The sequence below is a fragment of the Gracilinanus agilis genome, chromosome 3, assembly GCF_016433145.1.
Source record: "Gracilinanus agilis isolate LMUSP501 chromosome 3, AgileGrace, whole genome shotgun sequence".
Classification (NCBI taxonomy): domain Eukaryota; kingdom Metazoa; phylum Chordata; class Mammalia; order Didelphimorphia; family Didelphidae; genus Gracilinanus; species Gracilinanus agilis.
In genome coordinates this window covers 594,580,247-594,595,359 of record NC_058132.1, presented here as the reverse complement: position 1 = coordinate 594,595,359, position 15,113 = coordinate 594,580,247, and the positions used below count along the sequence as shown (strand labels likewise).

Genomic DNA, 15,113 nt, shown 5'->3' with positions numbered 1-15,113 from the left:
CTCCTTACTAGTTTCAAGGGATACAAATATAAAAATGATACGCCTTCAGAGCTGCTTCAGTCATACTTCCCAAATCTAGGCAATGGTCCTCCATTGAGTGCTATAACTTCTTAGGGATTTTCCCTTATAACTTTCCCCAATGTAATAATATTTAATACAAAGACTCTGTAGAAACCCATCATTTGTAAAGGGTCTGTGCTTTAGGATTAGTCCTTTTGGTGTTTCCAGGGTGTTATATGAAACTTGGGAAGAAATAAACTTAGGCTAATGTTTGTTTGACTGTTGTTTGACTGTTATTAAAATAAAAGTAGGAAAAATATAGAATGTCTAATAATACTGAAACAGAAAGACCATATTTATTATTCCCTGCATCATTGGACAATGGTTCAATCAGATTCTTTCTTGGGAATGTTATTTTAAAAGGAGTTAGAGAATGAGTTGCCAGAAAGAAAAAGAAGAGAGGGTCATTGAAACACTTTTTAATGCACTGAAGAAAATAGAGGGAAAGACAAATGAAAACATAATTATTCTGGATAGTTCTAAAAGTTTCATGTTGAATTTTATCTTTAAAAGAAAAAGCAAGCTTTGAACATATTAGAGATTTATAGTTTCATATAGTTTTTTTTCTTTTTATAAGGAAGTGCTCATTTTATTTGTTAAGTTCAGAATTTTTTAAAAGGCCAAGAAGTTTGTAAACATTCTTACTTTATATTATTTTGTTTTCTTTAGGTTTGAGGTCCTGAGTTTTCTCATGCTATGCTACAATTCAGCTATTGTTTATATGCCTGCCTCCTCTTATCAGGCATTATGCCGCATGGGTTCCAGGTGAGTGGTGGCCAAAAATTGATCACTAGATTTTAAGTACTATAAATATTTCTTACTGCCTCAGTTAATCATCATGCCCCCTTCAGTTATTTAAGTACCAGAAATACTGTCAAGTTGTGTTAACAATTTAAAAGCCAGAAATCTAATTCCTCCTAATGGATAATTTAATGATTTACCTAATCACTTCATATATGACAGTTTATAAATTACACTGGAGGTATAAATTATTTTCAGAGATTTGGAATTTCCTTGTAGCTATCTCAAATTTTTCCCTTTTACGTCTTAATAATAGTAGCAGCCTCCTTTTATGCAATCTTTTATGGTTGCAAATCATTTTTCATGTATCATCTCATTTGATCATTAAAACAGCCTTGCACATTTGTGCAAATAATGTTGTATCCCCTTTATAGCAGTTTAAATGACTTTTCCAAAGCCTAATGTAAGTATTGGAGTTGAGACTCAAAACTTTTCTTATTGTGAAAACTGTCTCCCATCTCTCCATCCATGTGTCACTCCATTCTTTTCATAACTGTATATTTATTTGTCTTCTTAGTTTTTAAACCAATTCATTCAGAATTCTAGGTCATTGTGTAGATCTAGATTGTGATTAATTTTGCATTATGGAAAAAGTATTTGCTGATGTGGGGTGCTAAGAGAATAAACTTTTTCGGTATTCAGGACCATTTGCAGAATTGTAGGAATTATAGGCAATCATTATCTGTTCATTAAATTAATTATCAGACTGTCTGTTTTGCAGCCTTATTAGTTATTAATTTATTCTGTTATGAGTATTTAAAAGTAGTTAAACTGCATTCTACACCTATAAGTTAGTGTTTTATTGATAAGACTTTCTCTTCATTGGTCTGAATTGTTCAGCTTATGACATATTCACTATTATGCATGGCATGTATTAGTTTCTCAGAGATTCTAAAGTTTAGGTGAAATATGTGAGTTGAGCAACTATCACAAAATAACAAAGGAAGAATTCCTTTCATACTTATCTCCCAGTAAGATTTTTTTCAGGGATAGCAAATCATAATAAAATAAATGAACATAAATGCAATATATTGTAGTTTATAGTTACATAGTATCATTATATAGAATGTATTTCATTATTAAAGTATAATAAAACATCTTATAAAGTCTTTGATAAGTACCTCATTGTCTTCTTGTAGTATGATCCAAAAACATACTCAGTATTCTCTGGAACATATTATATTCTTAAATAGAAACTACAAATTATAAGAGGGGAAAATGGGAATTATTATGGTTGGACTAGATATTTAAGTTTTGGTCGCCAGAAATTGATTAACTCAATTTCAAAATAAAATAGATGCAAGTCAGGATGACTTTTATGGTGGTTTATTTACAATTAGGAAGGTTGAAGATAGGGAAATTGAGAGAGAGAAAAACTCTGGTCTGGACCAGAGGCCCGAACCAGGTAGGGATTCAGAGGCCCCAGCAGAGGGGCACAGAGGTGAATTAAACAGGGCTTCTAGCTACAAGGCTTCCTCTAGGAAGAGAGGCCTCCCTGAGGCTAGAGCCTCCAGAAACGCCAAGGGAAGAGAAAGAGAGTCAGCCTAACTTACCCATGTGACAATTCAAAGGGAAGCAGTCTGAGGTCTCACCAGAGATCCTTCCACACCAAGTTCAAAGCGCCAACCCCTCCCCACACACACACACACACAGGAAGTTACCATCATATTTAAAAGATAGCAGCTTTCATCACTTCCTGTGTCCACCTCCAGTTTCAAATGGACAAATGACAGTCTCAACTCTGTTTTGGACTGCCCAGAGGACAGTCACTTGTTTTTGATTTGTCGCTTACTATCACATGTGGATCACAGACCTCCTCTTCCCCACTTAATTCTAAGTTGGGTGGGGTGACATTATTCCTGGGGGCTAAAGTCTAAAGAATGAATAAGGGTAAGCTAATTCCATTTACACAAAAGTGAAATTTGCAAAATTTTTAACTGACAAAACAATGGTACAGCATGATATAAAATTGGATGTTTGGTTTGCTGTTTTAGGGTTATTAAAGTAGAACCAAAATTATTATTGCAGATTTTTGAAAGTATTTCACATTTTAATATTTTAGAGGAGAAAACCTCCCTACAAAATTAATTTTCTCAAAACTTCATCTATAATTCTTTGATTCCTTGTTCACTCCTTCACTGTCACAACCCCATTGTTGCCCAGGATACATTTGTGATCTGTGCTCATTTCTCACAATCTAATAATCCAACCACTCATTCAACACCTTTCAGACACATTACTTATAAAAGTATACTTACCCCCTCATCAGTTGTTTTCTAGCCTGCTAAATTCTGCAATACTGTAATAAATCAGGAAACATTAATTTTCCTCATTGATTTTCTTTGTTTTGTTAATCAAGACAAATTATTCTTTTAAAATTTGTATTGAGATTTCCTCTGACTTTACTTACTTAATTTTTGCTCAGAAGACCTGTGGCCTTGGGAATAAAGAGCTAGCCTGAATGCCTCAAAAATATGAGTTCAGGTTCTGCCTTTGTATTTCCTATCACCTAGCTGAAGTTGAAAGAAAAAAACAAACTTTTAAACTAAAATAATTTCATGCCAATGGAAGATATAAGCCAGTAGTTATTCAGAGAGCCCAAGTCTGCTAGAAAACCTTAATCTGAAGTTTATCTACCACCAGCACTCTAGGAAACAAATGATAGCTATGAGCAGTTTGTTTTAGTCCGATTATTGTGTTTTTAAGTGTGGTATGCCAGCACTATTATTTTACTAGGGTTTGCTGCTGATATTCTGATAGTTCCCAACTTGTAGAAATAATGTGCGACTATTTAGATTAACAGAGTGGCAACTAAACATAAAAGTCCAGGTTTCAATTTAGTACTTTTACTTCAGTCTGTAGACATTAGGAAAAATAATACTTGAGCAATAAGCATTGTTTTTTTGGTTTTGTTTTTTTAACCTTTAACTTCCATCTTAGAATCAATATTGTATATTATTATTCCAAGGCAGAAGAGTGGTAAAGGCTAGGCAATGGGGGTCAAGTGACTTGCCCAGGGTCACACACCTAAGAATATCTGAGGCTGTATTTGAATCTAGCACCTCCTGTCTCTAGGCCTGGTTCTCAATCCACTGAACCACCTACCTCCTTTCCAGCAATAAGCATTGTCAAAATTTTGAATATAATTTAGGAATGTTTTGTTTTTGTCCCTATCGTGGTGATATTTTCAGGAAAGCAGTTTGCTAGTCTCTTTCTGAATAAGTATTTTGAGATTAGTTTACCTGTCTGGAAGTACAAAAGAAAAATAACACCTTATTGTCCTAACTTCTTTGTTACACAATAACATTTAAGGTGTGATATCTTGGATAAAAGATTTAAAACCAGACCCGTTTAAAGCTAAATTTCTATTTTGCAGCTTCTAAAAATTGAATCATTTCCACCTTACATTCAATAAGATGTTGCTATACATAATCAACCCTAGCTTCTCAATGTCCAATTTTATTTACAGTTTAATATTTATTTTTAGATAATTGTCTTCTGCAAAATTATTACAAACTGAGATTGAGTTTCATATATAGATATAGATATAGATAGTTTGGAATTCTTCATGCAAATTTTCTGAGTTCTAGGAGTAAAAATTTGTGAAATACAATTTTCAGATATTTCAGAAATTTTGGGGAATTTACTTTTGTGTCCATCCCTTGCATTTCCACTTTACTTTTCCAACATTTAATTTGGTGATAACTTTTGTTGTTGTTTTAATCAAAAGAGTTTCACTACAATACTTTAAATAACTCAAGATAGTTACTATGTTAAAGTTATTTCAGGAGGAAAAAAAATCAAATAGCTACTTTAATGCCTCAGCGTGTCATACAAGCTAAAAACACTGTTTTCTAGACTTTGCGTAAGTGGGTTTCCACGGCAAAATGAAAAACACTGGAAAGAACCTTGTGGCCGAGTGGTATTGGATCCTGAATTTATGGTGCAGCTTCTGACAGGTGTCTATTATGCCATGTAAGTAGGTGGGATTTGAAATGAGCTGATTTCTTATTTTATTGATAAAAAATTTTAATGTTTTTCTTTTCTTTTATCCTGATCTTTTTTTTCATGATACACTAGTTATCTTGACTCCTTGATTTTAGTAATTCATTCTTTTAATTATAAGATGCTTTTAGAGTAGCTAAAAAAAACAGCTTAATAATTCGGATTGACAAGTGGAGAATGGCAGTTTCTCCTTATAGGAAACATTAGTATATACCTGTACTAAGAATTCTTGTAACCTAACTTACCTCAAATGTCATGCATTGTATGTACTAGTACCCCTTTTTCACCAGAAATATGTTTATATAAGAAAGTGTCAACATTTGTCTCTTCATATTTTCCTTGATTCATAACCTGATGTAAAATGTCTTAGAAGAAAAATAATTTGAGATCTTTAAACTATTAAAAAATATACTTGGATTTATGTAGCATTGTAAAATGGATACTTTGTTTCCTTGTTAGATATAATGGACAGTGGGATCTTGGCCAAGAAGTACTGGATGACATAATTTACAGAGCTCAACTAGAACTTTTCTCTCAACCATTACTGGTAAGGCACAAGTTATCAGACATAGAAATTGGATGGCATTCAGTAATCTTTGCATAAACAGCAATGTATACATAAAGCATGAGGTTGACCTGTGCATTTTTAAGCTGTGATGTTTGATATTAAGGAGCATTATCATCCAAAATTGATTTAGCTGATTCTAAGCTATATATCTTTTTATTTTTTGTCATCTTTTAGTTTAGTATTTAAGATGAAGCCATTTAAATATGGTGAGATTAAGTATTCAGAAATGTGTTGAGGCACTGCAAAGTATAATAGACTTGGAGAAGGAGACCTGGGTATGAATCTCAGCTCTGAATTCCTAATAGCACTGTGAATTAGAGAGTCACTTTCCTTCATGCCGAACCTCAGGTCCTTGGGGGAAATAGTATATTCTACCCACTTCACAAGGAGGTTGTGAGTAAAGTTCATTGTAAACCAAAAAGTACTATGCAGGTAAATGTAAGTTATTTGGTCAGAGTCAGAAAACATTTATTAATTGTTTACTATATGCCAGGCATTATAAACTAAGCACTGGAGATACAAAGAATGGCATAAGATAGTGTCTGCCCTAAAGGAATGCTGAATCTAGTCAGGGAGCAAATATAAAAGGTAGGGGTGGTGAAGTTAAAGTGTGATGAAGAATGGAAGGAATGATGAAATTGTGCATTTAAGGTGAGAAATCATCTGAGGAGATGCTAGTTACCGTTTCCTTTGAAAATTAAGGTAAACTGAGTAAAGTGATCTAAGTAAGCATGATCAGCTTATTAATTAGATTTTCAGAAATCAATAAATTTGATCTATGGCCTCTCAGTAACCCAAAGACCATCACAAGGTAGGACTTCCCAGCTTTCATATAGTTTTTGGGAATTACAAGAGAACAAAGAATAGAGTTGGCTAGGTGGGGAAAATAATGTGATTGGTTACAGAGCAGATAGCATCGTGATTGGTTGGAAACTGAAAATAAGGTACTAATAACAACCTCTTCCTTCCTTCCTTTGACTAAGTAATATTCATTGTTTGAGTCCACCTGCAGAATTAGACATAGTGTACCAGATTTCTTTAGATAGTAAACCAGCCACCATTAAAGGATAATTTGGTGGAATAAACACTCCCTGATGTCTACCTGCCTTCTTCAAGGGTAACAGATTTTCATGAGGCAAGAGTAAAACAGTGAGTGATAAGCAGGGGAATTGAACAGTAAACCTATCTTACAGAAAAAGAGACAAAGAAACATAGCTTGAACAGTCAAACAAAATGGGACAGTAATACAGAATAGGCTCTCACACACAGATTAGAATTAATTATAAAATGATACAGAATCAATTTAACTTGTTCAGTTTCTGAGTTGACTTCGTCTTACAGAATGATAAGTTTTTAAAAACGATGAAATCCAGGAAAGTAGCTAGGTAGAAAATGATAAGAATTCCCTGGGTGCCATCCTTAAACAGAGAATATAAGGAGGGGCTCTCCAATGTCTATCCTTCATCCTCTTTAATCAGAGCAAAGGAGAGGCCCCAGTGATAAGAGGTACTTTACTCATTATTTTCTAATCTTAATACATCCATATTTATGTCAGGATAATAATAAATGGTAACTAGTAATTGTTTTATTAAATGGAAAGAAGTAGAAAAAAATTACTAACATACGTTTCTTATGTCATTTTATGCTACAACTACTTTGTGATTCAGTCAGGCAGCTGATATTTATTAGGTGCCTGAAATTATTCTAGGTATTAGGACTATAAAGACAAAAATAAAAGTCTTTTTTCCTTCAAGAAGCACATATTTTGTTTGAGACGACAATGTGTCCACATAAATTTGCACAAAATAGATATAAAACAGTTTAGAAAGGAAAGGCACTAACAGTTAAGAGATCAGGACAAACTTCATATAAAAGATAGTGTTTAAATTGAGTCTTAAAGAACCTAAGGGATTCTTTGAGGAGGGAAAGCATTGCAGGAGTGGGTAAAGACCATTAAAAAGGATATAGGAGATGAAATGTTATATTTGAGAAGTAATGTCTGAAGTGGAATCTCAGAGGAGAGAGAATTTACAGAAGGGCAGAGGGTGGTCAACGCATCTGGGGTGGCAGAGACAGCAAGAAGGATAAAGACTAATAAACTACCATCAGATTTGACAATTAGATTATTGACAACTTTGGAGAGAGCAGTTTGAATTGAGAGTGATAAGATAAAGTAAGGTTCTCCCAGAAATTTATAATCTTCATTTCTGAATTATGCCTTATCAGGTTAGTTTGCCTTGATTCTCATCGTCTTAACTAGGAATTCTTTATCTGAGGTCCATTAGTTCCAAGGGTAGATTTCAAGGGGTCCATAAAATTGAATGGGAGGGGAGAGAGTTAGATATGTATTCCATTGTAATTGTATTTCTTTGTGATTCTATGTATTTTGTGCATTTAAAAATATTATTCTAAGGGCTCAATAGGTTTTACTAAATTACCGAAGAGTCTGTGCTTAACACAAAAAAAGGTTAAGAACCTCTGAATTAGACAATCATTTTCTTATGTCTTGGGCAAAATTTAAATAATGTTTTATATGAAGAATAAAAAATATTCTTTAAAAAGTATTGCTCTTAACTTTAGATAAATAAATTCTTACTTTTCATTGAAGTACATATGTCAAATTTCTGAAAGCAATTTTTTTATTTAGTGGATAGCCAGTGCCTATTTTCAGATCTTATTGTCAGGTTTAATTTCCAGTATCAATTATTTTTATTTCTATTATGAGAATTTATAGAGGGGGAAAAAAAGATCAATCCGTGAGATTTAGGAATGAAAATATGTGTTTTATTGGTCCTAAATATGTCAACTTTGCTAGGCTTTATTCCTAGTATATCTTAATGATTTTATAATTTTGACATTCTACTCCTGGCAACTGTGAAATGTCATATCAGGATTAATATAATAATGGATATGTGATTTGGGGTTTAGACCTTTAAAAAATCTTTCTATAGAAAAATGAATAGTATGGAAATATGTATCAATTGACAACATTTGTACAACCCAGTGGAATTACTTTTTGGCTCTGAGAGCGGGGAGAGAAAGAAAATGAATCATGTAAACATGGAAAAATGTCTAAAAATAAATTGAAAAAAATTGACATAATAGATTCAGTGCTTGTGAATTTTTTGATCATTCTTTTGTTATTTTAGGTTGCTAATGCCATGAAGAATTCATTACCATTTGATGCTCCTGATTCTTCACAAGAAGGTCAGAAAGTACTTAAAGTAGAGGTCACACCCACAGTGCCAAGAATTTCTCGGACTGCAATCACAACTGCTTCAATCCGTCGTCATAGATGGAGGCGAGAAGGTGAGAGTGTAATAAGTAGTCTATATTTCATCTATGTGACTAGATTATTGCTCTATTATTATATATAATTTATATTACTGCTACGTGATATTACCCTACATTGTTTAATAAATCTTTAAAAAGTTTGACTAGATACTCAGTGATAGAAATGTGATTTCAAATGTCCATAATTCTTTTAATGGTTTCTTTAGATTTTTCCTTATGAAGGATGTTTTTTCAGAAAGTATTTCAAATAAGAGGAAATGCAAAATAATCCAAGTGTACAGAAAGGAAAGAGATTGATTGCTTATTAAAATAGCAAAATAGGGGAGAGGTTTGCCTTAAATATGCTTATTGTCTTTGAGTTTGTGCAATTGTGAGCATTTTCATTAAAAAAAAACAAAACAACACAAAACTATAACCAATTGAATCAAAAATATGACATAAGCAATTTCCCTAGCACGTTTGATTCTGTTTTCAGATTCTTATCTTTGATTTTACTGTGAGTTTTTTGCTTGTATTTAACTATTGATTGCAGCAGTGTCTCATGGACATAGTACTTGTATAATCAAGCTGTATTGGCCTTGTTGTAGGAGCATAGTATTGCCATTTTGATGATCTCTTTTCACTTCTCTCTCCTATTCATTTACCAACTCCAACATTTTTCATCTGCCTTCTTGCATATGTATGTGCATTATACACACATATATAACTGTATAAAAATAGTACTTTTTTGTTTTTTAATATCATATCCACATAAACCTCTTTAAATCTGCCTGGGTCAAAATGCTCAGAAAGTTATAGAAGAGCACAAAAAGCACTAAAACTTTATATGTTGAATCCCAGATGGCTTTGACTTCTCAAACGAGGCTGACTCGAGTATTCCTGGCTCCCCGATCCAACACGGCTCCACAGACGTAGGGATCAAACGTGTGCGAGAGGGGGAGGTGCTGGTGCGCAGGACCCCTGAGCGTGGCTCGCCGGAGCCCACCTTGGCAGCAACCACAACAGAGGGTAGGACAGAGATGAGGAGGCAGAAGTCAGTGAGGCAGTTGCTGGAGAAGGATCCTGGCTCCCTATCCCCAAGCAGAACATCTTTCCATTCTAGTGTGTGTTTCCACTACCCCAGGGTGTATTAGCTTCTCCTTGCAATACACACACTTCCCCTTATGCCTAGCACCAGGTCAGGTACAACTTTTTGTTATCGTGTGTGCTGGCCTGGAGTTTGCATCCCTGTGTGGTTAAAGAACAGCTTGGCATGGCTAATAACAAGGCGAAGCAGCCATCTTCAAGAGGTGTGCAAAGGCTTGGGATGTTTTCATTACTGAGCATGTCTACTTTAACATTAAGGGAAAATGCATCCAATGAACATGAGCCCTGGTTGTCAATTTAAACTTGTTTAGGTTCATAAAACTTCAGGAATTGATACTTAATGAACTTGTGAAGACTGAAGTAGAACACAAATGTATCATCTTTGATCTGAAAGGCGAACTGAGGTGGAGTTGTTTTTCTTACTTGTCTTCACTCCTGATGATTCCAAGAACAGATTTACCTCTGTCTAATTATAGATCTTTATTGGGGTTGATGCACTTTAACATTTAACATAATAGATTAAGTTGCTCTGTTTCCAACTTTTAACCACCAATTTTCCTCTATAAACATGATTTCCTGTTCACTCTCCAGTTCTGAAGCAGACTACAGTGCTTATTTTAGTGTCTGTAGATGATTCTGTTATGCTCATTAAGTTAGTTTGGATTACAAGCTATGTTGAAACTTACCAGTCATGCATTCAATGAAATGGATTTTCACCTTCTCTTGTTAGATTGTTTGTATATAATTCCCAGCACTGAAGTGAAAATGTATTCTTGGGAGTTCAGCTGTACCAGTAGCAACTTTTTTTTAATGTAGTTGTACCTTCACTCTGAGAATGTTCCTATAGTATTTTCGCTGTTAAAGAACCCTCATCTTCTTACCAAATACCAAAAAAAGTATTTGCTAGTCATTCTGTGTTTATTGTCATCTCCCAGGAATTGTTCCCTGGAATAAGAACGAAAATAAACCCGAGAGTTCTTTTACAATTTGCTACTGTGGAAACTAGAGTGATTCATTGATGTACTAAAGCAAATTGTCTTTAGGATATGTTATTTAAGTTGTAAGAGACAATTTCCATTTTAGGAGGACTCCTGCTCCTTGGTGCATCAGAAACTTGAGCATGCTCAGTAAGAATCTGAAGCTACTTTTAACTCCCTAGTCATTAGGCAAAATTGGCCTTCATTTTTCTCAGTGTTGCATGTGCATGACCTGTAGGACCTGGAGACGTTGTTGCTACTTTTCAGAGAACCATCTTAAATGGTTGTGAAAGATGCAGCTTTCCCATTCCAGTTTTACATATTTTATATGATTCCCTATAACTTAGCGTTATCTTATAATAACAAGAGAAAATAAGATATAAATAAAAATTAAATATACTAATCACTTAACGTGCTTCTTTAAGCTAACCCTGCTTCTTAATGCTCTAGGATAACAGAGGGGTTGGATGAGCCTATTTGGCTTTCTCTACCAATTGCTATTTTTTTAGTCAGTGTAGTGCTTTGTTAATTGAAAAATGATAATGCAGAAAGCTTAAGATTAGGAAATTGAAGCTTTTCTTTAATTCAGCAAAAGTTAAAACAAAACAAAAGGACCTTAAAAAGGACCAAGAGTATTGCATAGCTAGTTTTAGTATTTCCTACAATTGTTAAAAATTAAAAGTTTTTGGACAAAGCTAGGAAAAAAATGTAAGTTCCTTAAATATATACAAAATTTCTTGTAGTTGATAGAATTCTGAAACTTGTAAGTTTAAAATAAAAAATAGTGGCTTAAATTAGAGAAAGTCAGTGAAATTTATTATCAATATGCCTTTTTGTATATTCTTTCTCCTTTATGTTGTTAGTATCTTTATGACTTAAGGAAGAAGAAAATACCTGACTCACCCACATTCTTTGCCTTCTTAATTCAGTGCTTTTTGGGGAAATTTTTCGTGCATGACATTGAAGTTGTATTTTAAATAGTTGAGGCTTGTTGATTACATGTTGAAAAGGAGAGCAAAGATGCCAGGGAGCTCAAACTTAAGAATTTTACTTGGAAATCTGAAAAAACAATCCGTAACTTTTGAAAGCATTATTAAAATCATAGTAAACCAAGAGTTAATACTTTGAATGAATCTGAAAGTCTACTGCAATACTGTTCCACTACACTGAAACAACATTTCTGGGTATTTGAGATCCAATGATTTCTTTCTGCATGCACTATCTTTCTACCATCGTCATTTCTAATATTGTCATATTGCTTGAGCATCTAATCTGCATGTAGCAATATTCCAAAGCTAATACCAAGTGTCTTAATTTCCTCTCTTGATTAAATAATTTTCTAATCTAATGTTATTTTGTGCCCGTCACTTTTTATATTGTTAAAACATGTTTACTCAGCACTTATGTTTTTTATGGACGTTTAGCTTTCTTAAATGATTATAAACATAATATGATGTAATGTGTAATTATAGAATTTGACATTCTTATTCTAGTGCACATTATGTGTTGTCCTTTTGAAGAAAGAGATTGAGAGAGGAAGTGCCTGCAGCTGTTTATCCAAATGCACTCTCATCTAGAAGGCTTTGCATGATGACTAAAGAAAAGTTGGTTGCCAGATAAAACAAGGTGTTTTTGCTTTAAGAGTAGCTTGATTATCAAATTTTTCCTAGCACCTTTGAAAATTGGACATTTCTTTTGTCTTCAGCTTTTTTTTTCAGGGAGCATATTAAAGAAAAGACTTAATCGTCTATTTTAATGTGTGTTCACGTAACCGTTTAAAATTCTCACCTGACATTGTTCCTTAAACATAAAGATATTTACTTTACATAGTCCAGGTTAAGTTTTCTTGGGATTTAGGAAATGTATCAAAAAAAATAACTCCTTAATGATGTAGGAAAACATCCAGAACTTTTTTTTTTCCTAAGAGATTCATTTAAGTGATAATTTGGCTTTTAGAAAGATCCTTTTAGAGGCTTGGAGTAGTGATTTTTAAAGAATATTGATTATAATTCAAAAAAAAGAACTTGAGTTGCCTTAAACTTTTCCTTCTCTGTTTCAGTCTTAGAAAGAAAGAGTGATTCTATAAGTTGTGTGAATTCTAACATGGAAGTTCATGGAATAGTCATGAGTAAAATCTCTTCTAAAAATATGAAGCCTGGTTTTTTCTTCATGACTTAATGCTCCAGGTTGTTTGGGTTTTTTAAATATATATTGATGCTTTGGTTCTTATGTAAAAAAGCACAGTTGCTACTGGATGCATTAATTGAATAGTATATAGCTATGAAGAAATTTCAATTTTAGGAGCAGTCCCAAGAAGTAGAACTTATCAAAAGGATTGTGAAATTTTGTGTTTAAAAGTGAAAAACTGGCTTGCTCTATGTTAAAAGGTTCGTTTTTGTCACTACTTCTTTGTACTCTTGGATTATGAATTAAGCATGACATTTTAAGGGGAAAAGGCACTTAAAATTGAAACAATAAGTAGAGCTTCCATGTAATGTGGTAGAATTAGATCCCTTTTCAGGTGGCAATAATGTTTTCAAATCTGCTAGCTATTTCAGATATAAGAGTTTCTGAAAGGTTTTCATTACATTTGATCTTTTTGCAAAATAATGGAAGAAAACTAAGACTAATGACTGACTTTTCATTAGGTGAGGTCAATCTTAAGTTGAAGGTTTATGTGCTGAATTGTGTGAGTAGTTTGTACTACAAGAAAGTTGTATGAAGCCTAAATTTGCTTGAGGTATCCAATTCTTGACTTTATTTTTAGTAATAGGCAGTATATATACATACATACATTTTATTTATTTATATATATACAGAGAGAGAGAGAGAGATAAGGATATTAATGAAATATCCATGCACTAGAATAATGCAGGACAGTAGCATAATGGCATATTAGAAATCAGTGTGAAACAGAATATTTATCAGGAGAATTGTCTGACAAGGTCATCATCAAAGTACAACAAACTTAAGGCTTCTATATCATTTAACTTAACAGCTATTGAGTTTGTCTGATTTGTTTTTTAGGTGCTGAGGGTATAAATGGAGGAGAGGAGTCTGTGAACTTGAATGATGCAGATGAAGGATTTTCATCAGGGGCTTCCCTCAGCAGTCAGCCAGTTGGGACCAAACCATCATCCTCCTCTCAGAGAGGAAGCTTAAGAAAAATAGCAAGTGGGCGTTCAGCCAAGGATAAAGAAACAGCTTCTGCCACCAAGTCCAGCGAGAGCCCTCGAGAGTCAGTAGTTCGTAAGCAGTACACACATCAACCAAGTGATCTTAATGTAGATTCCATTGAGTTGACACCAATGAAGAAACACCTGAGCCTACCCGCTGGGCAGGTGGTGCCAAAAGCTAATAGTTTAAGTCTGATCCGGACAGCCAGTGCTTCTTCAAGTAAATCATTTGACTATGTGAATGGCAGTCAAGCCAGTACAAGCATTGGGGTTGGCATTGAGGGAGTTAATAATTTAGCAGGTAGCAATGCCAATCGATTTTCAACTATCAGCCTACAGGAAGACCGGCTAGGTCAAACTGGGGAAGGTAAAGATCTCCTCAGCCCAGGAACCCCCCTAACTAAGCAGTCTCGCTCCCCAAGCTTCAATATGCAGCTAATATCACAGGTGTAGTTTTGACACGTTCCACTTTCTTCTCTTACTGCTTATCTTTTAAAACCAAACATTTCATTGTGCAGGAAGAAACTTCATCCCACCGTCTGAAACTACTGACCATTGTAATCAGATCTGACTCAGTTTAGGTATCATCATACTGTATTTTGTACTGAAACAGCAATAAGATTTTCTTTCTCTTCCTATTATTCCTCTCTGTCTCCCTATCCCTACCCTAAATGTGTTTGTGAAGCAGTATAAAATGTTTGCCTTTTCATGCCTCCCTTTCTCCTTGGGTGATGTGCAATCCATCATCGTAGGCTGATCGGTCCCATTTCAACACTGTGAGACTGCAGAGACGTTAGAGGAAATGGTGTATGTGATCCCTATGAAATGATTCTTTGGCTTTGTTAAGAAATAGAAACGGGTTCTTTTTAATGTACAGGACTATGAAAACTACTGGATCGTATTTTTTTTTTTTTTCATCAAAACCAGGAGTGCCTCAGAGATTCTACTATGACTCCTTGGACTTCTCTGAGTTTGTGCAATCTTTTGTTTGTTTCTTTTCTTTCTTTCTTATTTTTTTTTAGAAGTATGGGAAAAAAAGATGGGAGAAAATAGATCAGACATGATCCTGGCAGTCTGCTGTTCTTATTAATTAAAATGAAGGCAGCTCTTTTCCCCCAACTTTTTTACTCTGAAAAGTTAAACAGT

General features: G+C 34.1%; 1 protein-coding gene across 1 annotated transcript in view; it reads left to right on the top strand.

Moving 5' to 3' along the window:
• FAM126B (family with sequence similarity 126 member B) overlaps window positions 1-14,669 on the top strand; it is a 71,777-nt gene extending 57,108 nt beyond the window's left edge. Inside the window, exons 9-14 of the mRNA XM_044670635.1 lie at window positions 730-825; window positions 4,720-4,836; window positions 5,326-5,413; window positions 8,584-8,743; window positions 9,569-9,736; window positions 13,819-14,669. Coding sequence (XP_044526570.1) covers window positions 730-825; window positions 4,720-4,836; window positions 5,326-5,413; window positions 8,584-8,743; window positions 9,569-9,736; window positions 13,819-14,420 — 1,231 coding nt within the window. The 3' untranslated portion in view covers window positions 14,421-14,669. The remainder of the gene's footprint in view (window positions 1-729; window positions 826-4,719; window positions 4,837-5,325; window positions 5,414-8,583; window positions 8,744-9,568; window positions 9,737-13,818) is intronic.
• Window positions 14,670-15,113: the final 444 nt, after the last annotated feature.